We start from the raw sequence: 25964 nt of genomic DNA, 5'->3' as shown, positions 1-25964 counted from the left end.
CCTGCGAGGCTCTAGTGCAGGAGTAGGCAACCTAGGGCATGCATGCCGAAGGTGGCACGTGAGCTGATTTTCAGTGGCACTCACACTGCCTGGGTCCTGGCCACCAGCCTGGGGAGCTCTGCATTTTAATTTAATTTTAAATTAAGCTTCTTAAACATTTTAAAACTCTTATTTACTTTATATACAACAATAGCTTTGTTATATATTATAGACTTATAGAAAGAGACCTTCTAAACACATTAAAATGTATTACCAGCATGCGAAGCCTTAAATTAGAGTGAATAAATGAAGACTCAGCACACCACTTCTGAAAGGTTGCCGACTCCTGCTCTAGCGGGTCTAGATCTGCACTTGTGTGCATGCCAGGTAAATCCCACCACGGACAATGGGCCTGTACAGAGTTCATGTCGGTCCAAAATATGACCCATTATATTCACCAAGCTAAATAGGTTTAAATTAACAGGAGAGCTAAGAAATGGAAAGGAACGAAGGATAAGGATCTGACAGGTGCTGAGGGCCATCATTTCTCAGTGGAGTCCTTCCTTGCAGGAGATGCTCAGCATCATGCAGGATCAGGGCATTGAAGAATTTTCTCTCATTCTTCTCTCTTTCCACCACTGCCTTTCCAGCTGCAGGAATGCTTCCCAAACTCTAGCCCCACTCCCTTTGCAATCTTAGCTCTCCTCCTATCTGGATTCCATTTTGTCTTCTAAATATATCTGGGTTGAATTCTCGACCATGGTAGTAAGTGTCCTAGTAGAAATTCTTCTTGGGAGGTAACCTCCTGTTTGTTTATCCCCTCTGTGAGAACTACCAACACAGGGCCAAATAACACATAGTGAACTTCTCAATGCCAGAGCTGAGGACTCATGTCTGAAGGGGAGATTTCTAGTGGGCACATGTAGGACTATGGATAACTATTTTCGTAGTTCTCTACAGATCAGAATCAGTTCCACTTACCTTTTCACCTTTCTCTCCTTGGAAACCTAATCCCATATTACCCTGAGGAAAAAACAGTAAGAATTAACAAATAAAGGAAGAAGATGATGATGACGATAATGACAAATTAGCACTTAGGGTGACAATTCAGCAAAGCACTCAGGCATATGACTTCAGTGGGACTTAATGACATGCATAAATACTTTGCTAGATCCTGGCCTGAGTTAGCATCTTTCATCCAAGGGTATAAAATATTTACATGTAAGTGGATGAAAAAAGAAACAATGATAAAAAACAATAAACTACCCCCAAAAAACTGGAGTTTCTCTCTTTAGTACTCAGGTATGAAAAGAAGACATGAAGGGAAGATACTCACTTTTGGTCCTTGTGGTCCCACTGCACCCGGTGGCCCCTAAACATGAACAAGATAGAGATTTTATTTATTTTAATTTAAACTTGGATGAAACTATGTAAAAAAGTCTGGGTATTCAACATAATTTTGGGGTGCTGCTCAGTTGAGGATGACCCACGATCCATTGACATCAGTGGGCTTTGACCATCAATGGTTTTAGGTGGCCAGGAAGGCACATTGTCATTGTGATAAATTAAAATGAACAATTTGAAGAAAACTACAGCTCCAAAAAGGGGTGCTGGAACAATCTGTATAGAGCCACTGAACCAAACTATAAACCCTGTATATGATGGAAACCACTTCAAGCCAGGGGGTGCAGTAGCATCGCTAATTCCAGCATCTATGGCCCCAAATTGTACTCATTTCACAAAAATGATACAGGTGTTGTGCAGTTATTGCATTTTTACACAAGTCAAACTGAAACCATTTCCTAAATGCATCCCTATCAAAGGTGATTTTTCAGGATATTGCATGGGGATTTAGGTCTGAACATGCAAACACTTAAAGTTTTGCTACCATGAGTAGGAACTACTCACATTAGTAAATTCAAGCATGCATGTGTTTGCAGGATTGGGCCTTAGTGACCAACACTCCATACAAAGAGTAGAAGTTTTACTCTAGTGCCCGCAATATACTCTGAATTCAAAAATATTCAGTATTTAAAAGTGATGCTGCTGTATTTACAATCCCTTCTTGTATAAACATGGTCATTTTGCTCTCTAGTGGATCCAACTTCCTCTTCTCCCATTTTGAGTGTTATGTCATGCTGTCTTGTCCAGTTTGTACTTACAAGGCCAACTACATATGTTGTTCCCAATATTAGGTTCCATGCAGCGAGTCTGCACTGGAATGGGTTCACCAAGGTAGATGAAGACGGTGAATGGAGCTTTCCTATTATTGCAAATTTGAAATCGTTCCTGTTTTTATTACATTTTCAAAGGCAACAATTTTCACTCAGGTTTCACAGCCATGCAGGTTTTTGTAGCCAAATCACCATTCTTACAAAGGTAATGAAAACAAAACAATTTCAGGGACATGAAAATGGGCAATGGTGGAAAAATGCCAGCATATAGCACTACTTTATTAACAACACTGAATGCAAAGGTAAAGATTTCCTTACCTGCAAACCTGGCAATCCTATAGGACCCACAGAACCTGCTGGGCCAGGGAAACCTTTTGGACCCTACCATAAAAAGTTTTAGGAAATGTATTAAAGAACTCAACTCTCCAGGTCCCACTCTCCCATTAACTAGTTGTTACCATTTTTATCGGCCCTTCACTGCTGCCTGATCCCAGTTAATTTAATACATGAGAAAATATTAAGACACAAGAAGACAGACCAGAATGCAACACTGGCTTCTATTCATTACCAAAGCAAAAAACCTCACCCCCAAAGCAAACATTAATTTTGTCCATCATGTGAGATAGCAAGTACCTTAGATGAGATGCTGAGTACCTTTAAATTCATGTACTTCCCTGGGAGCTGAGGATGCTCAGCATTTCACAAGACTAGGCTCTTAAAAAGATACTGCTCTGCCATTTTGGAACTTTCTCTCCAAAAAACTGTAGAAGGAGGTGCATGGTGACAGATAAGGGAACTATTTCCATTAGCGTTATGTTTGATAGAAGTTTGCTTCTACAAAATATTAATTCAAGGCCAAATTTCACTTGGCAATGTCCCTTTCAATTCTTCAGTGATGGAATGGGAATTGCAAGAAAGAGCAGATTAAAAAAAAAAAACCTACAAAATGAGCAGGACTTTCCTCATGAAATCCTTACAAGCTGAAGGCAGGGTGTGTCTTAAAATCATAGACAATATCCCTGGAAAAATGCATCTAATTTAAAACCCATAACAATTCATTCAGGGTTTAGCTGATCGCCATATTTGGGGTCGGGAAGGAATTTTCCTCCAGGGTGGATTGGCAGAGGCCCTGGAGGTTTTTCGCCTTCCTCTGCAGCGTGGGGCATGGGTCGCTTGCTGGTGGATTCTCTGCAGTTTGAGGTCTTCAAACCAGTTTTGAGGATTTCAATAACTCAGTCCTGGGTTAGGGATTGTTATAAAAGTGGATGGGTAGGGTTCTGTGGCCTGCCTTGTGCAGGAGGTCGGACTGGATGATCATATTGGTCCCTTCTGACCTGTGAATCTATGAGTCTATGAGACATTATCAGCATTTGTTTATCTGGAAAATCAATGTTACAGAGTTTAGCATTAAAAGGGTGTTTGGTTTCAAATGTAAAATTGACTGCAGGTATGGCCAAAATCCACTCTCCTTTCCTATGGTGCAAATCTGGAGTAATTTAATTAAAGCCAGTGGAATTACTCTGGATTTACATTTATGTTACTGAGATCAGAATTTGGACCACTGAGTAGAAATGTGCCTAAGCTGATTAATGCAACAATTAATACTGTGAGTGAACTAAAAAACTAAAGTATTATTTTCCTTTTCAGTAATACTCATAAAAACATTATTTCAAAAATAAATTAGATAGCTTACAGAAATCCCATCCAATCCAGGAAGACCACTGTCACCCTAAAAATTAATTAATGAAAAATACATTATAACAATAAAATATAATTTATGGTCATTATATTTTGTATAAACAGAAATATTTAGATCACATGTAAGTAGAAAAAATATTTATACTTAAATAATCTGGATTTGGATCAGACAGCGAAGGAAGTCCAGAAGCCATGAGCCATGGCAACTGCATTCATTTATGTTTGTGCAAAGGCAACACTGAGAAAATCAAATTTATACAATGAACAGTACAATATTGTATTTTTGTAAAAGTATTTTTTTAAAAGTGCTGCTTACTGCTAAACATACACCTCTACCCTGATATAATGCGAGCCAATAGAACACAAATTCAGATATAATGTGGTAAAGCAGTGCTCGGGGGGGTGGGGCTGAGCACTCCAGTGAAGAAAAGCACGTTCAATATAACGCGGTTTCACCTATATATAATGCAGTAAGATTTTTGGCTCCCAAGGACAGCATTATATTGGGGTAGAGGTATACCTTCACTATTAACATTTCAGATGGTGATTATTTTCCATGAACATCTAAATTCATGAATAATTATCTAGTTCATAAAAATTTATGTTAGCATATATAATTGATAGAACTGGTTAGAAAAGCTTGAAAAGTTCAAAACTTTGACCAAAAAAGGAGAAAACATACTGTGACTTTTTTTTACACTTTTATTAGTTCTAATAACTTCTTAGTAGTGAGTATCTATGTAGCACCAGAGTACGTACATACACACATACGCTCTCTCTCTCTCTCTTACTTGATATATCAAAGGCTGGATGCAGAAAGGTAACGAATGCCTTCAAATCTCTATGGCTTTAATGCTACCCTTTCAGAACCCCACTGGAGATACTGAGCCCTTTGTAGATTCAGGCCAGATCCTGCATTCCTTGTGCAATCAAAACTTATATATTTATCAGAATACGTGAGCACATGTACCCACATTCTTGATTGTTAAGATAAGCAGATTATTTCATTCCATGGTTTAAATGTTAATTACATTGGCAATAAAATTATGGATATAAAGTTCTACCTCAGATATAAAACATCTCAGTTCCTCATTAATCACATAGGGTGAAATCCTGATCTAACTAAAGTCAGTGGCAAAACTCCCACTGGGGCCAGGACCGTGACCATAATGTCCATAATGTTCATGTGTTTGAAGAATGTAACAGTTTACCAGTTGGTACATCCCAGTGCAAAGAACAATCGGTATAATGGGTAGTGCTTGGAATCCAACGGCAACAGTAATGTTAACATACACTAGAGATTTTGCTGGTCGCGCTCAGCAGTGATCCAGTGGCATCACCTAACTAATGGAGACAGAGTGAAATCCTGGCCTCACTGAGGTCAATAGGAATTTTTGCCACAGGATTTCACTCTGGAATTCTAAGGGCAAGGGCTACCATTGGCTTTTTATCACAACAGACCTAATATGAGAGAGAAGTCAACCATGTACAGAGGGGTCGTGGCTGCTACAGAAGGTCTCTTCCATGTTATTCCTGCATCTAGAAGCTCCTGCCACTGCTTCACACAAGACAGGACAAGCCTGCAGGAGGTCCCTCATTCTCAGTTTGAGGATGGTTAGTTTCTGCTGGTACAGGAGTTGGCATTAGAGGTGCCAGGCCCTTAGGTGTGCCCTACAACAATGGTCTAGTAAATATATGGGGACAATAGGACATGGTGAGCATGGTTCTGTGGGTGCACATTAGTCCTGATGAGGGATAAACAATGTGCATCTGTGTTGCAAGGACTATGTACAGTAAGTCTTAGAGTCGTGCTGGTTAATGTTGTTTCATTGTTGCATTGCTGATCCATTAGGGAACATGCTCGTTTAAAGTTGCGCAATGCTCCCTTAAAATGTCGTTTGGCAGCCCCCTGCTTTGTCAACTGCTTGCAGGAAGCTGGTGGGGGCTTGGAACCAGTGTGGACCAGCAGCCCCCCATCAGCTTCCCACACCCCTAAGTTCCCTGTGCGCAGCCGCCCAGCAGGCTACCAATTGCCGGCAGATCAGCTGTCCCTCTCCCCACTGCCATGTGCTGCTCCTGCCCTCTACCTTGGAGCTGCTCCCCGGAACCAATCGCCTGCTTGCTGTGCTGGGGAGTGGGGAGGAAAAAAGGGGACTAATATCAGGGTGTCCCCCTCGCCCCTGTTCCTGCCACCCACTTATCCCATTTCCAAAGAGTGGAGGGAGACATGATAGGGCTCAGGACGGAGGGAGCTTGCAGGCAGCAGCTGCTGTCTCAACTTGCTAAAAAGGCAATATTCTTACAGTGGGGAGAGCATACTTAAAGGGGCAATGCGCATCTCTCTCTGTCTCTCTCACACACACACTGGGTGTGTGTCTGTCTGCCACGCTGTCTTCCCTCCCTCCATTCGTGCTGCCTTGTAGAGTGTGAGGCTACATTAACAACCATGTGTTAACCCTTGAGAGCTCAGCCAAGTACTAGTTCATCATTTAGCAGTAAGTCATTCCCTGGGAAATATCCCACCCTCTTCCACCCTCTGACTCCACCACCTCAACCAAGCTTCACAATCATCATTTCTGTGTACAGTATTAAATTGTTTGTTTAAAACTTATACTATGTATACATATTTATAATATAGTCTTTTGTCTGGTGAAAAAAATTTCCCTGGAACCTAATCCCCCCCCCCCCATTTACATTAATTCTTATGAGGAAACTGCATTCGCTTAACATTGTTTCACTTAAAGTCACATTTTTCTGGAACATACCTACAATGTTAAGCCAGGAGTTACTGTACTTGTTGGTTTTTCGTGTAATAATGTTTGTGTTGTTAAAAATAAAGCTATGGCCTGCTTTCATAAGCCATAATTCCTGCCTCTGCATCCAAGAATACCCATGGCAAACTTGCCCAACATTGTGAATGATTTAATCTGCAGTATCTACCCTGTAACATTCAGAGCACATGTAGGTTTCTTCTACTATGTCTTCTCCTGCATGTTGACAATTTTTACCTTACTTCCTTTAGGGCCACCTTCAGCATACGCAGGTTCTCCTTTGGGACCTTTGGGACCAAAGCGACCCTGTTTTTAAAAGAATGAATTTACAAAGCTATTTTCTATAATCTGTATAAATTTTTTTTTGACAAAATGTTTTTCAGCAAAATACACTGTGGCAGATCCTCCTCTATGGCACTATGCCAATTTATACCAGCTGAGGATCTACCCCTTTATATTTATCTTCTCACACCAAAGCATCTTCATGCTATAATTAAATCAAGCTCTATAAAAATTTTACCTGGTATTCTCCCCATTTACTTTAGATTTTTCTCTTATTCTAAGCCTTCAGACAACGAAACCTTGTCTACATTTTAGCGGGGATTTGATGCACGGCAATCGATGCATTGGCGGTCATTTTAGTGGGTCTTGACCAGCTAAATTGACCACTGATCGCTCTCCCATTGATTCCTGTACTCCACCTGAACGAGAAGCGCAAGGGGAGTTGATGGGAGACAACATCGCATAGTGTGGACCCCGCCGGAAGTAGATCTAAGTACGTCAACTTCAGCTACATTAGTCACCTAGCTGAAGTTGCGTAACTCAGATCGATCTCCCCCCGTAGTGTAGACAAGGCCTGAGTCTAAGTATTTTGAACATATGCTTTGATAGTATGTAACTCTATTTTTAACATCTCTGTTCATACACACATCTGTTCTGTGATGGGTTGAACCAATCACCACTGAATTAAACTTAATTTTGACCCATTAATCATTATGGGACAAACTGATTCCTGGGGTAACTCCACTGAAGAAACTGCAGTTATATGCAGGATGAATTCATTTTATAGCTCTGGTTATGCCACCTGATCTTCATCTTAATCATCCTATTGGATTTATTTTAGGTAATTTCATGTTAACTGCCAATTTAATTTGAAGGAAGACAGCTGAGCAGAGCAGCTCTTATGGCCAAAATATAATCGTACAAGGATTATTAAAAAAAAAAAAAAAGCAATTTGAACAGTATGTATGAGTAAATTGCCTTTTCTAGAAATCATTGCTTAAATCTGATCATATTGCTTAGGTTTTTTCAGTGTCCTATGAACTTCAGGTTTCAACACACGCATACATTTGTACCACTTTTTTAATAAAGATTCAGTGTATTGACATTAATAGCGTCACTCGTATTTGCCAATTATATTTTCTTCCCCTTCGCCCCTTATTCACATGACTAAGCCTTTTTCATGCAAAGTAGTTCCACTGAATTTAAGATTACTCATATGAGTAAAGTTTGTAAGATAATTTTTCCAGCCCATTCTGTGTCTAGGGTACTGTACAATGTGAAAATAATTCCACATTTTATGCTTTATTTAAAGGTTTAGGATAAAATTTTAAAAAGTGCTTAAGTAATTTAGGAGTTTTAGTCCCATTTTCAAAAGTGATTCAGACACTAAGGTGCCTCAATCCCATTGACTTTCAATGAGACTTAGATGCTTTTGAAAATTTTACCATTAGTCTTTTTTGCTGATGTTGTTTAACAAATATAGATTAATGCAGACTTGTGTAATGCACTAATGGATTCTCAACAGCACCATGGAAACAGGCAAGCCAAGACTATAGTCCCTGTTAGGATGTCAAGTGGAATTATACTAGTCAAACAGGTAGCCTTGGTCTACTATGGGGTGGGGGTGTCAATCTAAGTTATGCAACTTCAGCTACGTGAATAACGTAGCTGAAGTCGACATACTTAGATCTACTCACCGTGGTGTCTTCAGTGCGGTGAATCGATTGCTGATGCTCCCCCGTCGACTCAGTCCACTCTTCACCCAGTGGAGTACAGGAGTCGACGGGAGAGCACTCGGGGTCAATTTATCATGTCTAGTCTAGACACAATAAATCGACCCCTGCTGGATCGACCGCTGTCCGCCAATTTGGCGGGTAGTATAGACATACCCTTAGAGACTTAACTTCTCACTCAGAATTAACTTGAAATCCTTCCATCTAGCCAACCATTGACATGTTATGAAAAGGTGCCTTGCAAGGGACTGAAGAGAGATGGCATCAGCTAGACATATGCTGTGACAAAGTGCACAAAACTATGTTATGCTACTTATAACAAGAGGTATCCTGGGCAAGCATTACACCTAGTAAATCAATTGTTCAGCTTGTTAAACTGCTGGTAATCTTTGCTAAGTATCCTAAAACCTCAATTTCCTGAGTTAGGCCACAGTTCATGAAATCATCCATATGCAGGAAGGGTGCTTCACTTTAAGCACATGATTCAATTCATTGACTCAATGGGACTGAAGCACACACTTAAATGCTTTTCTGAATTAGGACCTTCTGACTGATCCTGCAACTACCTCCAATTCCTACTTTGGTCAGTCAATAGGACCTCAGGGCGTTCGGCACCTCACAGAATTAAACTCATAAGGGCTAGATCCTGTTCACCTTGAAGTCCATGTGAGGATTGTCAGGGACTGAAGGTTTATTCTAATGTGGCAACATACCCACCTTCAGGAACTTTATCTTCTAAAGTTACTCTTTTAGTCACTGAATCAAAGAAAAAGAAATTCACCTAGGAACAACATGAGTTGATTTCAAATAACACTATCAACGTTCCCCAGGGATTCATGAGTCATTTAGTAAATAGTAAGCACTTCAGAAAATACTGTGTTAGCCGTACAGGTAGTCCCGGTGTACCAGGAAATCCATCCAGCCCTGAAACACCAGGACTCCCAATAGAACCATTGCAGCCATCAAGGCCAGGAAAACCTCTGGGCCCTGGCTGGCCAGGGTGGCCCTGTATGAAAGAGAGGGAGAGAGAATGAATTACACACAGTATTTTAGCATTAAAAATATTGTCCCCCAAGTCCCAGTGTCTACCACATTACACACAAAGACAGGCTGAACATCTAGGGTTCACCCTTGAGTTCTGCCGCATGGCAGCTTCCCCCCGCCTGCAAAGGAAATCAAGCCTGCAGAGGGCAGGAGTAAGAGCTTAATCAGCCTGCACTCTCAACTTTGGAACCTGACTGCAAAGCCCTTAGCTTAATTTATCTGATTATTAATTAAAATCTGTCTCCCTGGAATGGTGTCACAAGAAGTACAAACACCTAGTGTTTGTGGGGTCCTAGCAGGGCGGCATTTGTTCTACATTATTCCAGCACAGTGCAAGCACTACAGCACATTTGGTAGGAAACAGTAGGCAATGGGCCAGTGCAGAGCAGTTTGTAAGACCTAGTTGCCATCGGGGGAGTTGAACGCATAAAAGAGTCAGAGCAGGAATAGGCCTAACAATGCTGCGCACTGACAGTTCCAAACTGTTCTACGTTCCAATTATTTCACTGACCCAAAAGCCTTTAACTAATTGCCTTTAACAAAAGTCATTGTAATGGTCAGTTAATAGCCAGGGAAATGAGCCTGATTCTGATCTCACACCAGTTTTACACTGCGGTAGCTCCATTAACTACAGTGGAGTCACTCTTGATTTACATTGGTGTAAAGAAGACCAGAATATGGCCCTTTTAATTACTTTCTCGAGTGACATATGGGTTTGTGTGGACAATACAAGGGCAGGCAGAACCATCAACCAAAGAAAATGCCAGGGTATTAAGTGTCTCCTTATGCCATCCTTCTTCCCACAGGAATGAGATTTGTGCCATTCAGAGGCAGAACTGTGTGACCGGAAGGGGAACAGTACATATTTAACAGCTCTGTCTGCCTCCACGGCCCTAGCCCTGAACCATTTCACAAGCCATTCTCAATTTATCCTGAAGATTCATCTTTATGGTGCACCATTAGATATGTTAATGACACATCCTAGGGAAGTGAAAAATACAGAACCCTGCATTCTTCATGCTTGACCATTGGAGCCAAAGTCACATTATTTTCATGCTCATGCCTCACTTAGGGTGACCAGATGTCCAGTTTTCAACCGGAACACCCAGTCGAAAAGGGACCCTGGCAGCTCCAGTCAGCACCACTGACTGGGCTGCTAAAGGTCCAGTCAGAGGTGCTAAGGCAGGCTAGTCCCTACACCACGCTGTGCCCCAGAAGCAGCCAGCAGGTCCAGCTACTGGGGGGGGGGGGCACGGGGCTCCGTGTGCTGCCCCCACCCTGAGAACCAGCTCCACACTCCCATTTGCTGGTTCCCAACCAATGGGATCTGGGGGGTGGTGCCTGTGGTAGGCAAGAGCAGCGCGGGGAGCATCTTGCCCCCCCTGCCTACTAGCGTTGGACCTGCTGGCTGCTTCTGGGGTATGTACAATGCAGTGTCAGGACAGACAGGGAGCCTGCTTTAACCCCCCGGCTGTGCCGCTGACCAGGAGCCGCTGGAGATAAGCCCGTGCCCCAACCCCTAGCCCCAACCCTGAGACCATCCCCCACCTGGAGCAACCTCTTGCACCCCAAACTCCCCACCCCCTTCTCTTCACATGTCAGTATATTTATGCCTGCATCTTTAACTTTCACTCCATGCATCTGAAGAAGTGGGATTTTTGCCCATAAAAGCTTATGCCCAAATAAATCTGTTAGTCTTTAAGGTGCCACAGGACTCCTTGTTGTTTTTGTGGATACGGACTAACATGGCTACCCCTCTGATACTTGAGAACATTCAAGGGAAATAAGTGTGTCCACACAGGGTTTTGCATTACTACCTAAACCAGTTTAATTAAACCATGCAAAAGTTTGTGTATAGACAAGGCCTCAGACCACAGTTCATACAACGTCATCATACTCCCCGCAAAAGAATCTTTTAAAAAATAAAACACTCTAATCACTGTTCATTTGCTTATCTTCAGCTTGGCTGTAAGATATCTTATGTCAAAGTGCTGCTCTGTACCGAAATACAAACACTGGGTCATGACTGCTCTTATTTGCAAACCCAACACACGTTATTGATTCATACAGCAATTATCCCATGGGACACATTGCTTTTGTGGGGACAGGAAGGGTTTTGTAAGTTTTGTAAGTTGTCTCTTCATTTCTCCTATAGCATCCTAGTAACACCTTCTGTACTGGATGAGCCAGATTCTGATCTTGTTCACTCCATAATAAACCTGGACTAGCTTCACTAACTTGAAGCAATGGGGTAGTACAGACGTAATTCAGGGCAGAATCTGGCCCTATGTAGAACGGATCAGGCACTGGTGTAGTATTGTTTTAATGCCTTCCTTCTCCCTATAGAAAAGGGACAGTGCATGCAAGCAGAGTGAAGTGTATTTAAATAACAGGCAGTGACACAATACCAAGGTGTTGGCACTTGGAATTTAAATAGCAGCATCAGTCTCCATAATGTCCATGCCAGATAGTTAAAGCCTCTTCTGAAAAAGCATCACACATATACATTATGCATTCCCTTCGGACTGTGAAAAGCCTAGGATTCCCTACCTTCTGGCTAATCTGTATTCTTAGTTCATTTATGACATCCTGATCTTGAGAGATGCACCCACAACTCTGTAACTTCACTGAGTGGTGCAGGAACCCCTCATCTCCCAGAATCTAGCCTTAAATGAGAACTTTTCCCCATTGATCAATACGGCTCGTTTGGCCTGAAAAATTGTGAGTAATTGTTTTCACTGCTCTCTCCTTCTCTAATTCCAGCTGTCACATGCTTTGCCAGATCTGCCAGCTCAGCACAAAGGGAACAGGTATCTCAGCAGACTAAGTCAGGAGAACTTTAGTCTGTAATTATGGCATGGCAGGATGGATGATTCGCAGGCTCATGCTAACACAGAGTGTGTGCGTGTGTGTGTGTGGAGGGGGTCATAAAGGGAACAGTTCCCTGGGAAGTAGAAAAGGCAACCACTTCCTTCAAAGTGACTTGTCCCACTAGAGCCTTGCTCTCTCTCTCTCTCTCTCTCTCCCCCCAACACTGTGATTCTGAATAGGTTTCAGAGTGTCTCTCTCTCTCTCTCCCCCCCAACACTGTGATTCTGAATAGGTTTCAGAATGGTAGCTGTGTTAGTCTGTATCAGCAAAAACAACAAGGAGGACTTGTGGCACTGTTACTTTCTAAATCAGACAGACTTAGTGCAAAGGCAATCTCAACAGGAGAGCTCAACAAATGTTTAAAAGAAGAGGGAAATAGATGCAATCAAGAGTGAATGTAAAACTAACTTAATAAGCAGCTTCATTTATCATTAGAGCAAAGGGACCATTTCTGACCAATGCCAAGATCAAAATATAGTCTCTTGCTGCCCAGGTCTGTGTTTCCTGGCACAGACAATGACTCACATCTTGTAAAAACATTTCCTTTTAGAGTCCTGTATACTCAGCTAAAACCATATAAATCTACCTCTATTTCCAACTCTTTGCCAGGGATGAGTTTGAATCTAATCCCCATGGCAAAAATTAAACATATACAGTAGAGAGGAGGACTTAAGAGCCTTTTCTACAATCCATCTAAGGCTAACAATTAATAAACACATGCTGCTTCTGTATGTACTAGATCAAAGGGATGATTCAGCCCAACTGCAACACCATGATTTACCTGCTATCAACATTTCACAGGCGATCTCAGCTGGCTACCACAGGGTCACCATTAGAAGTCCCCTTTGGGCAACCCCCTGGAGTACTGATAAAACACACACACACACACTCATCCTCCTGCCCACACACCATAATCAGAAGAGCGGTTACAGTGTTAACTCTTATGCAGGCAGAGCATTGTATGTTTTACACACAAACACATACACACCCCTAGATAATGAATGTAGATATGTATTTCACAACAAGTCTAAGCTTTTCCCTAGCCTGAAATGTGATTACAATAATACTGGAGAACTATAAATAGTTTCCCAAGCAGCAGAATTCTCTATTTTCACCATGAAAAGGAGCCATTTATCTCAGCGGCGAGAATGAAAACGAAATGCACTGCTTTAAAGTTTCCACTGCCCTTTCTCTGCATCTGCAAGGGAAAGATGGCTCCAATCCAGTCTGAAGTTCAGAGGAAGAAGGGCCATAGTCATGAATAATCTGTGTTCACAATGAGCAAAATCAGCCTCCTCCCACTCACCCACCTGCAGGATGCTGTAAAGAAAACAGATCAGATCCAGACAGGCATGAGATTTCAAATCCCATTTGTCTAACTCCCCTAGCCTTTGCTTGGAATGTCTGTAGCTGCCAGCTACCTGGCACTCTCCACAACAGTATAGCCCTCTCCCACGTTGGGAATTCCCACTCCCCAGAGCCTTATTTGAAAAAACACCCTGAGAACAGCTTGTTCCCACAGTGTGTTCAATTATTTTCAATATTATGAGAACAGCTCAGTCTTGTTACAGTTTGAGGATTGGCTGGTGGAAAAAGAAAAAAAACCTCAGTGGCAAGGGAGCAGAAGAGAACAGAATGCAGGCAAAAGATGAGCAGGGGAAGGAGAAAAGAAAGAAAGCAGTAAAGGCAGGGAGAGGAACTTGGGTGGAACAGGAGGGAGCAGAGCACAGCCAGCCCACATGGTCTTGACTGCACATCTCCAACAAACATTTGCAGAAACTGTCAGTTTTTTGAGTATTTAATCAATTCTAGAAAGGAGAGTGAGGGAGAAAACACATGGTGGAGGAGAAGGAAGGACACAGAAGATGGAAAAAATCAACAAAGAACAGAAGAGAATTAGAATGCAGAAAGGGAAAAAATGCCAAGTGAACCAAATAATGCAGAGAGAGAAAAGAACAGAATGGGGTAATCTGCATTAGTTAAAACAAAACAAAACAAAACACTACACTACGCTACACCACCAGAACCAATAAGGAAGGGACCTGGAAGACATCTATTCAAGAAGAGCTGCAAGAAAACAGAGTGAAGCAGGTCAAAATGTTCTGGATTTTGAATTTGTGATGAAAATTCAGTTTGATATAAAAAAAATTTTTGACAAAAAAAATTCAAGTTCTCTGTCAAGTTCTAAAGAAAAAGAAACCAAATATAATGGATAAGCTGGGGAGAGTTTGTATTTGGTTCCATTACCTGGAAAAAGCTGTAGCTGTCTCTTTCCTGTTTTATTGGCAAAATGTTCTGGCCAGCCCAGATCCAAATTAGAACTAATTAGCCCCAGGTATGGGAAGCAAAGAATCTCTGTAAGGACTCTCAGCTCCAATTTAGCAGTTTCACTTGCAACAAGAGTTTACTAGAAATAGTTCTGAACTAAAATGTTGGATGTGAAGACCTTTGAACATTGGTGAAGCTGAATTATAGATGCAAACGTGCCTCAGATTCAGTTCTCGTTCTTATACACACGGACGTATCCCTTGCAAATGTCCATTTATCTGATACTCACCATCAAGGTATCTGAGTCCATTACAGAACGACATGGAGCCCCTATGGAGTCTAATCAATCCTCCCCTTTTACCCCAGACAGGAGAAAAAGTGGTAAAATAATCACATTAAAATTATGACAATAAATATTATAAAAAAGGTTTGGGATGAGCCTGGCATTTTGCCCTTGCACATGCTGTCTCTGTGCTCAAATGCAATTGCCTTGTATTTATCTATTTACACACAAAAACTCACCGGAATCCCATTGATGCCTTGAAATCCAGGAACTCCCATTGGACCCTAAAGGAAAGAGGGCACAATACTTTACTTGGACAAGCCTGTGCATCAGTCACACCCATTTTATTCTTTATATAGTACCATACATCACCCAGCTAACTCTTTTACTCTACATCTTGTGAGGGTGGATGATCCAATATCCTCAGTGAAAGGAGTACAACATCTCAAGCGATGCATCCAGGCTCCTTCATTTTCATTGCAGTCAATGAGATGGGAACTGAGGATGCTCAGCAGACAGGCTGCCAAATGAATGCCTCCAAACTGTTCTCACTCAGTATTTTAAAAGTGAAACACAAATTGTGATTGCACCTGGGGCAGTGTGATGCCAGGCTAATAATACATGGTTTTCGATACAGATTAAATCCTGGCCTCACAAATGTTTCAAGAAATATTACAGTTGGATCTGCGATTTTGTTTGTACCAGCCTTTACCATTATTCTCAGATGTTGCCAGCTGAGAAATATACAAACATTACATTAATTTACATTACTCCTGCATCTGTTCCAACTGAATAAAGTTGTCTTGTCTCTGCCAACCTGTTAGAGCTGCTGGATGTTGCATGTACCTCCAAAATCAAAGAAAAGATCTATGATAGGAACAGCTATCCCAGAGCGGACAAGTGGTTCAATAGTGGCCAATATTTGCTGCCTCAATTGAAGATGCAAAGCAGGCAGCTCCAGGATAAGTGTCCCTCAGGGAAAGTTTCTTCCTAATCCTCTATAGTCAGAGCTGGCTTCTGCCCTAGAGCAGGGGAGTTTCTCTCTTCCAGAACTCTTGATTATTGTTTTTAGCCCTTATTGTTATAATTCTGGATGTTCTTTTTATCCTTGTTTTGAATCCTGCCTACCTCAGACTCAGCAACACCTTGGAGTAATGAGTTCCACAGGACACTTGTGCACTGTGGAAAGGGAGGTGGAGTATATCCTCTGCTCAGTTTTGAATGTTTTGCTTTTCAGTTTCACCGTATGTCCCCTTACTCTTGTCTTAGGAAAAAGGCTGACTAGCCGTGCCTGCTCTGCCTTCTCTACACCAGTCATTATTCTGAATCCTTACTCATTTCCTCTCTAAGGTAAACAGTCCCAATCTTTTCAATCTCTCTTAATATGAGGGTTTGGTCACGTCTTGTTTCATTCTCATCACCTGTCTCTGAATGCCCTCTATTTCTGCTCTGTCCCTTTTGAGGTGGGGTGAAAGAACTGATCACTAATAGCATTATAATATCTTCTGTATGATGTTCCATTCCATTCCTTATATAGCTTATCATTGTGTTTGCTATTTTGGCCACTGCTGCCCTTTCAGAAGATGTTTTCACTGAGTTCAGTAATGCTCCAGTCTTTTTACAACATTGTTACAGTTAATTTAGAACGTGGTAAGAGGTAGAAGTTACTTATATATTATTCCCTCGTGCATTACTTCGCACTTTCCAACACAGAATTTCACCTCCCAACATGGTGATCATTCACTTAACTTTGGTAGGGTCTGACTGTCTGAAACGGGTAAGGCAGTTACATTTCCCTCTAGGGGTATCCCAGTAACGCCCCACCCTTCTTTCACCTCCTCTTGTGACTTATATCAGGGCAAAATACATTCTGATGGTTATGTAAAACAAATGCAATGCTGAAGCCCATTTTGCTGTGAATCAGCCAACAGAAGATGACAGGCTGGACTGTATATACTAGCCTGTAAAATTCAGCAACCAAGATTGTCACCCTCAGACTAAACACAGTGGTTCCTCTGGAGATGTTTCTCAAATAGCATATCCACTTAACAGCAGCGAGATAGTCCAGTACTATTTTTATTCAATCATAAGGAGCTGCTGTGATCACATCTACTGCAGGGAAAAAGAGGAAAGCACTTATTGAACCTACCTTATCTCCTTTCAGTCCAGCAGATCCTGGAGAACCCACTGCGCCTCTCTCACCTTTTGCCCCTGCCAAACCTTCTTGCCCCGTAAATCCTGGAGCACCTATAGGTCCTTGGTTCCCAATAGGTCCCGGTCGACCCTGAAAGGGTTACAGTAAGAGGTAAGTCAAAATTTCCATGCTTCACAAATGCCCTGCATGTCTCAAATATAACAACACCAGCCAGAGGACTGTAGGCTGATCACGAAAGATCTCTGAAGGTTCCCCTGTACATTATTGGTTATAATACTCATCAGAAGTATTTCAGATAATGTAGAATGAAGCGTAAATAGTGAATTACACAAATAATGAGACACCCCTACTTTTCCAAGAGGACTTCTGGCAATTCATCAGGTGGTAGGAACAACGGAGGAGGATGGCATTTGAAATTAGGACAACTACTTCTAGATGAGGTTAACCCCTCCAGTTCCAAGCTTTAAAGATAAGTACAAAACATCTGTAGTTGAAAAGGTATCACACCTAGCAGATAGAAGCCAAGAAATGCAATACAATGCTTAGTCTTGCATGGGTCACATGCAATCAGAAGCTTTGCACTCAGAAAACACATTGATGTTAGACTATCACCATACTTGGCTCAAGATCGGTGGGGACTCCAATATTCTCTCCTGTTGATTGGTAGACAATATGTGGATTTTAGGTCATACCCCCTAGACCTTATGCACCATCATTGTTCCTATCCTGACTAACTTTAGGAAGAGAAAGGCCATGAATGCCATTTTCCAGGGAAGTGTTCACCTTCTGTAGGGTTTACATAACAAGAAAACACAGAGCATACTGTTTGTCCTGCAAAAGCTTTAGGCAGCTGCAATATCATCATCTCCTGCAGGGGATATGCAGAATCCTGAACTCTGATCTGGCAGCTGACCAATCTGATACATACTACTGGCCAGGGGTGGCTCTAGCCATTTCGCCGCCCCAAGCACGGCGGCACGCCACAGGGGGCGCTCTGCTGGTCGCTGGTTCCGCGGCCCTGGTGGACCTCCCACAGACGTGGCTGCGGAGGATCCACTGGTCCCGTGGCTCTGGTGGACCTCCCGCAGGTGTGCTTGCGGATGCCCCACCGAAGCCGCGGGACCAGCGGACCCTCTGCAGGCACGCCTGCGGGAGATCCACCAGAGAAATGGGACCAGCGGACCCTCCACAGGCACGCCTGTGGGAGGTCCACCGGAGCCACCTGCTGCCCTCCTGGCGACCGGCAGAGCACCCCCCGCAGCATGCCGCTCTAAGCATGTGCTTGGCGTGCTGGGGACTGGAGCCACCCCTGCTACTGGCCCAATTCTTTGTTCAAATACTCCAGTGAGAAGTAGGAGTCACTCCACTTAATTCAAGGAGATTAGGATTCCATCGTGCTAGAAGCTGTACAAACACAGAAAAAAAGATGGTCCCTGCCCCCAAAGAGCTTACAATCTAAGCATAAGACAAGAGACAACAGCTAGATACAGACAGATACATGGGGGATACAAGGAAATAATGAGACAAAGTTAAGCATGAGCATAACTGCTTTGCTGGCCGGGGCCAAAGTATGCAGCACTTTGCATGTTGAAGCGCAATGTGTATTTTTTGTGCTGATATAAGTTAAACAATTTTGAAATTTTGAAAAAAAAAGTTGCTTCCCACACTGAGGCTCATCTGCCCAAACTCTGGCTCAGATCACATCTACAAATTAGACTGGAAAAAAGGGTTCAGAGCGTAATTGCTTATGTAGCCACAACAGCATATTTGAGTCATAGAGTTTGTGGCCAGAAGGGACCATCAAATCATCCAGTCTGACCGCCTGTATGTCATAAACCACCAACACCAGCCAGCGCCTCCACATTAAATCCAACCACTGAAAAGATGACCAATGTATGACATCCCACAGGAGCAGGGCCGCACAGAGGATTCAGGAGGCCTGGGGCAAAGCGGGGGAGTTGCGGTGGTCCAGGTCTTCAACGCCATTTCGGCAGCGGGGGGCCCTTTGGTCGCTCCACCTCTTCGGCAGCATTGAAGGCCCCCCCACCACTGAAGACCACCACTGGGCCAGGGCTCACGGGGCCTGGGGCAAATTGCCGCATTTGTCCCCTGCTCCGGGCAGCCCTGCACAGGAAACTAAACTATGATGTGACACAGGCAGAGAACAGGAGGGACGGAGCTGCAAGAGGCACCAATGCTCTAGGCCCCTCCAATGGCAGGGAAATGATTATGCAAGCTATATGCATGAGCCACTACAAAATAATATTATAAAAATAAAACACATTTCTCCATTTCCTCTTTCTCAGCCAGATAATTTTATTTTGTAGTAGCCAACAAACTTTTCCACTTAAGTCTCAAGAACATGCAGCATTTTTGAAAACTAATTTACAGTTCAAAAGAAAGTGTTACTCTGGTGGCAATTTGACGGTGTAAACAATACATGATATTTGTGATCTGTGTTCAGACACAATTTGTGCAACCAGAGCCCCACAACGGCTCCATTAGCAAGGGAAATAATGCAGTAACTAAACATTACCAGAAGATGGCAAACTTTTCTACAACTGCAGAGACAAATACACAGTTTAACATCTTTTGATATCACCACAGCAATCACAAGGCAGGCAGAGTTATGCAGGGCTGTCTCGTAAGAGTGTGTGTAATCTGAACAGTGCTTAATTTGTAATGAAAGCGGTTCCTGGGACTCAAGCAATTAGGTGCTGGGCTCAAGCAATTTTTTTACATTCATAACTGATGCAGCAAACAGGTGCCAAGCCTATGAACTGCCAAGCCCAGAGGTGCCAGGGCTCAGTCCTGCCAAGCTCTGGCACAAATTAAGTGGATTCAGATTTGGTGCTTATCTGTAATTGCTTACGGAGCTTACCGCAGGTATTCTGATGTTACTTGCAGCAGACTGAAGATGTAGTATGTGCTACATTTCCCCAAATCTAAAGACTGTTTTAAAAAAGCGGAGAGTCTGTCATGCAATGGCACAAAATATTCAAGCAATAACTAATATTGTCTCCCAGTTGGAAGAACATTTAAAAGAAAAGAAAACATGCTTTAGTTCTAGCTGCAATGAATATTAGTAAATGAAATCAACAAGATAATTCACATGCTGGTCTGGCAATTTGAGGTAAACTTTAAAATCAAGTCAGGAACTCGCTAAGGTCTTGAGAATTTTGCAAAGCTGTATTTAAGAACACAGGCTGATCGTATAGGACAAGGTTCTTCTATATTGATAAGCATAGTCCATTCTCTTTGCAATTATCTTTTTCTTAATGAAAAAGGGAGACACACATTGATGCTAGTGCCTCACAAGTATCAACAATGAAATATGAATTTCCTGCAGGTGCTGTGCCTCTTCAAGTTCATGCCCAGAAAATCAATCTACTGAAGGCAGGTAAAAGCACAACCAGCAGAGAGTAAAATATTCCCATTTAAACTGCTGGCATTAGAGGATAGTTGTTAAGAAAACACTTAGAATATCAGGGTTGGAAGAGACCTCAGGAGATCATCTAGTCCAGCCCCCTGCTTAAAGCAGGACTAATCCCCAAACAGATTTTTGCCCCAGGTCCCTAAATAGCCCCCTCCAAGACTGAACTCACAACCCTGGGTTTAGCAGGCTAAGCTCAAACCACTGAGCTATCCCTCTCTTGTTAATATCACTCATACAAAGGTCATTATAAAAGATTGGCTGGTGAGCAAATGGACATGGGAACTTCTTGCATAAAATTTCTGAGCTATCCAATTTGATGAACGTGTCCAGTAGAGGCAGCATGGACCCTTATGCAAGTCTTGTCTCATCTAGGTCACTTTGATGAAGGAATTAAATGTGTTCTCTGTGTTCTAATCCCAATGAGTAAAATATTTCCTATTTACTTAGCATCCCACAAGGAAGATTTTAATAGCACTTGAAGATGGCTCTGGCATGTCACTAAACTCACAAAGACACAGCAAAGTGCCTCTATCTCTCCAGTAATGTGATTATACTATGACAATCAGGCTCTCATGAATTTCCCTTGCTTCCTTTGAAGTCTGTTAGGATTGAAACAGTGTTTTCCACGCTGAAACATATGTCTTGCATTCATTGCTAAAAAAGATGCATTTTTTTACTGAGAGTTGTCTTAATGCACATGAGCTATCACACAGCAAGCTCTTCACTCCACTCCCCACTGGGTTGATCTCAGAGAGTTTACCTCAACCTCATGGTAAAACTAAGATGCCTTGTCTTCCCTGTGGTTTAACTTTGGCATAGTTCATGCGCATTAGTTACCCTGAGGTAAGAAACCCCACAGCTTTTTTAGCAGCCAAGACAAGGCCGAAGAGAAACTTTAAGCCACATTCAACAGCAACTTCAGCCGATCAACAGAGCCCTGTGTTTTTAATCATCATTATTGTTCAATATTTATATTACAGTAACCTCCAGGCGCCCCAGTCAGGATCAGGTCCCCACTGTGCACCTGTGCCATGTGGTATTGTTTCTACTTTTTGACTGGATGACAATTTTTTTTTAATAAATAGATTATTAAATAATGGATACAAACATCACCTGCCAAGTATGAATTTTTTAATGAATAAGGATCTGTGCTAAAACCTGTGAAACTTTTGTGACTTGTGAACATTTTCATGACTACCCAATAGTTGTTTGGATACTTCCAAATAGGTAAAAACTCAATCTTGTGAATGATAGTGAACCAACATGCGCTTTCATTCACAAATGTATTTGTGTATCTGTTTTTTATTAGCCAACCACCTCTTGATTAGGACGGCTGTGTTCTAGTAATGTCACTGTGGTAGGAATGAAGCAAAAAACTTCATGACAAAGCACTGCATTTCCCTTTACATTTCCTGGATTTTGTCCATTTGTGCCACAAACTCAACATGATTCAGACACTGTTTTATATTTAATTATTGCAAATGGCTAAAAATGCAAAACAAGTGGCTCAAACTTTTCATCCAGCTGCTAACATTTTTGCTCTGGTATCTGGCTGCAGTAACCAAGACTGAAAAGTGACTGAGAGTGATGGGGCCAGCATATTCCCTTTGAAGCACCACATCACAATAGGAAACAACACAAAACTGTCTGAAAAGACATTTTGATCACAATGCCTTTTGAAATGGAAATTGTTTTATCAAATGTGCCTCCCCACCCCCTGGGCTCACACTTGAATTCACCCGTCTCCTGGACTGTCACACTGAAAGGCCAGCATGATGGGTGATGATCATGCCTCAGTAAGGAATTTACTGCCATGCAAACAAAGAAGTCACAGTTAGGATATGTCTACACAACCCACTGGAATGACGGGCAGCAATTGATCCAGCAGGGGTCGATTTATCGCGTCTAGTCTAGACACGATAAATCAATCCCCAAGCACTCTCCCATCGACTCCTGTACTCCACTGCCACGAGAGGTGCAGGTAGAGTCGACAGGGGAATGACAGCACTCGACTCACCGTGGTGAAGACACCACAGTAAGTCGATCTAAGTACGTTGACTTCAGCTACGTAACTTAGATCGATCCCCCCCACCCCCAGGGTAGACTAGGCCATAGTCTATTGTCCCTGCCCCTTTTGACCACTTTAATATCCAACAGAAATTTCCACCCACTGGACTGGGGTGGCTCCACATAGCTCCGTGAATTCCAAACATACATTTCCTCAGTGCTTTTGGCTGGTGGAAGGAGAAGACGTCAATTTGCTTACTGTTTTCTCTAACCAAGGTCTGCACCTGACAATGCTACGAAACTGTTCCTTGATTTTGCTGGCACAAAATAATACAAGTGCTTGGTTATTTGGGGCCCAGGCCTGTAATCTTTACTCACTTTGAGTAGCAACCTATTCCAGGATTATGGATTCACCAGCAGGCAAGAAATGAAGAGGGACAAGGTCAGCAGGACTCCATGAGAAGTAAAACAGAGCAAGTACCAGAGTAAGTGCAGAAAATGAAAAGTGCTAGGTATGACCATTATTTTCTAGGTTTCAGAGTAGCAGCTGTGTTAGTCTGTATCCGCGAAAAGAACAGAAGTACTTATGGCGCTTTAGAGACTAACAAATTAATTTGAGAATAAGCTTTCGTGGGCTACAGCCCACTTCATCGGATGCTTAGAATGGAACATATAGTAAGGAGATATATATACACATACAGAGAACATGAAAAGGTGGGAGTTGCCCTACCAACTCTAAGAGGCTAATTAATTAAGATGAGCAATTATCAGCAGGAGAAAAAAAATGTTTGTAGTGATAATCATAGAATATTTTTGTTCTGTGGTGTGTGGTTGCTGGTGAGTATTTGCTTCAGGTTGGAACCAGCAACCACACACCACAGAACAAAAACACTAACCCAGGAACCTAACCTTGCAACAAAGCCTGATGCCAACGCTGTCCACATATCTATTCAAGTGACATCATCATAGGACCAAATCACATCAGCCACGCCATCAGGGGCTCGTTCACCTGCACATCTACCAATGTGATATATGCCATCATGTGCCAGGAATGCCTCTCTGCCATGTACATTGGCCAAACCAAACAGTCTCTACGCAAAAGAATAAATGGACACAAATCTGAGATCAGGAATCATAACATTCAAAAACCAGTAAGAGAACACTTCAACCTCTCTGGTCACTCAGTAACAGACTTAAAGGTGGCAATCTTGCAACAGAAAATTTTTAAAAACAGACTCCAATGAGAAACTGCTGAACTTGAATTAATATGCAAACTAGATACCATCAATTTAGGCTTCAATAGAGACTGGAATGGCTGAGTCATTACACACATTTAATCTATTTCCCCATATTAAGTATCCTCGCACCTTCTTGTCAAACTGTCTGAAATGGGCCATCTTGATTATCACTACAAAAGATTTTTTTTCTCCTGCTGATAATTGCTCATCTTAATTAATTAGCCTCTTAGAGTTGGTACTCAGAAGTCTAAACTAGTGCACAAAATGCTGCACTCACAATTGACCACAGGAAGAAAATTGGCAGCCATTTAAAAAAATTTCACCCTAAAAATAAATGTTATAATATACTGTATAAGCTAAACAGGATGAGGCCTGAAACTTTCCAGGAAAATCCAAGGACTGCAGTGCAGGAAGTACTGGGTGCTGAATGGGCAATTTCATCATATGCCTGATCTTTAGAGGTGCCCTCAGGTCCTACTTTGGTCAACAGTAATGGAAGACATTTCTCACCTTACAAGATCCAACTTCAAGCCACTGAACCAATGCTATACAGAGTGATCAGCTGTGCTACCGCCAATGCTCCCTTTGATGGATGAGATGTAAACACAGAGCCTCTGTCTACTTGGGGTCATTAATATGATTTGTTCTCATTGGGAGGCAGCACAGGTTTTATTCCCAGCTCTCCAACAGACCTGCTGTGTGGCAGTGGGCAAGTCATTTTCACTCCCAGCTCCTCTGCTTCCTCCTCTCTCTCCCCCTCACTTTGTCTATACCATAAGCTCTTTGGAGCAGTGACTTCTCTTACTACATGTACAGTGCCTAGCACAATAGGTCTGTGATCTCAGCTTGGACCTCTAAGTATTACTGTCATCATTATACCAACAACCACCACCAATTAAAAACCCTTCCAAAAATTAGGGGTCAGATCTGCAGTGTCCTGGTCAAACTCTGACTTGGGTAATTACATTCTACCTACTGAAAATCCCTTTGTATTTTTAATGCAGTGATTCCCAAACTGGGGTTCGTGAATTCCTGGGGGTTTGCAAAATGTTACCAGGGTTCTTGGACAAAAATTCCCTAATGGTGGACAGAACTGTCCCCGGGAACCCCGGGCAGCACAGGGCCAGCAGCCCGGAGCCCCTGGACTTCCAAGAGCTAAGCAGATCAAAGCAAGTATCTATCACACTGAGGAGATTTAAACTTCAAGACTCCTTATAAGAAATGGAAAGAGAGGTGGATATTTTTTGCTGTTTTTTAAATTAAATAGGCAGTTAGTATTGTTTTTAAAATTATTATGAAGAACAAGTTTAAGCTTTGTTGTAACGTGAGTTGTTTGCCTACATCGGGGTAGGCAACCTATGGCACGTGTGCCGAAGGCGGCATGCGAGCTGATTTTCAGTGGCACTCACACTGCCTGGGTCCTGGCCACCAGTTTAGGAGCTCTGCATTTTAATTTAATTTTAAATTAAGTTTCTTAAACATTTTAAAACATTATTTACTTTACATACAACAATAGTTTAGTTATATATTATAGACTTATAGAAAGAGACCTTCTTAAAATGTTAAAATGAATTAGAATGAATAAATAAAGACTTGGCACGCCACTGCTGAAAGGTTGCTGACCCCTGGCCTAGACCGCTCAAGACCTGAATGCTTATGTAGGAGGAAGTCTTTGAGTTGGCTTCTTAAATACCTTCATGCTGTTTCACATCTGATACTCCTTGATGAAACGTAGGAGCCTTGTCTTATAACAGGCTTATTCAAAGTGATACAAGCTACGAAAGTGAGATCTTGGAAGAGTGTTACTGTTTTCATAACATAATAAAAATACTGTAATGGTAAATAATAAATAATAATAAATAGTGTGTAAGAAGCATGTCACAAAAACAAATTTTATAATTCCAAGATCACTGCTTTTATAATTTATACTCAGATAAAGGAGAAAATCCCTGGAAATATTCATTTTTAAGAGGGGGGTTCACGAGACTTGACATTTTAGTGACAGGGGTTCACAGGTTGTTAAAA

The 25964-nt window shown here is 42.1% G+C and overlaps 1 protein-coding gene across 2 annotated transcripts in view; it reads right to left on the bottom strand.

The window, feature by feature from the left end:
• Positions 1-25964, bottom strand: part of COL4A6 (collagen type IV alpha 6 chain) — a 210133-nt gene that overhangs the window by 61538 nt on the left and 122631 nt on the right. For both annotated transcript variants that reach the window (XM_030575448.1, XM_030575447.1), the window contains exons 5-12: positions 17253-17387; positions 15343-15387; positions 9527-9643; positions 6860-6928; positions 3847-3882; positions 2472-2534; positions 1316-1351; positions 961-1002 (exon numbers count right to left, since the gene is read on the bottom strand). In XM_030575448.1, the coding sequence (XP_030431308.1) occupies positions 961-1002; positions 1316-1351; positions 2472-2534; positions 3847-3882; positions 6860-6928; positions 9527-9643; positions 15343-15387; positions 17253-17387 (543 nt within the window). The remainder of the gene's footprint in view (positions 1-960; positions 1003-1315; positions 1352-2471; positions 2535-3846; positions 3883-6859; positions 6929-9526; positions 9644-15342; positions 15388-17252; positions 17388-25964) is intronic.

Source organism: Gopherus evgoodei, chromosome 9 (assembly GCF_007399415.2).
Source record: "Gopherus evgoodei ecotype Sinaloan lineage chromosome 9, rGopEvg1_v1.p, whole genome shotgun sequence".
Classification (NCBI taxonomy): domain Eukaryota; kingdom Metazoa; phylum Chordata; order Testudines; family Testudinidae; genus Gopherus; species Gopherus evgoodei.
This window is presented reverse-complemented; position numbering and strand designations above follow the sequence as displayed.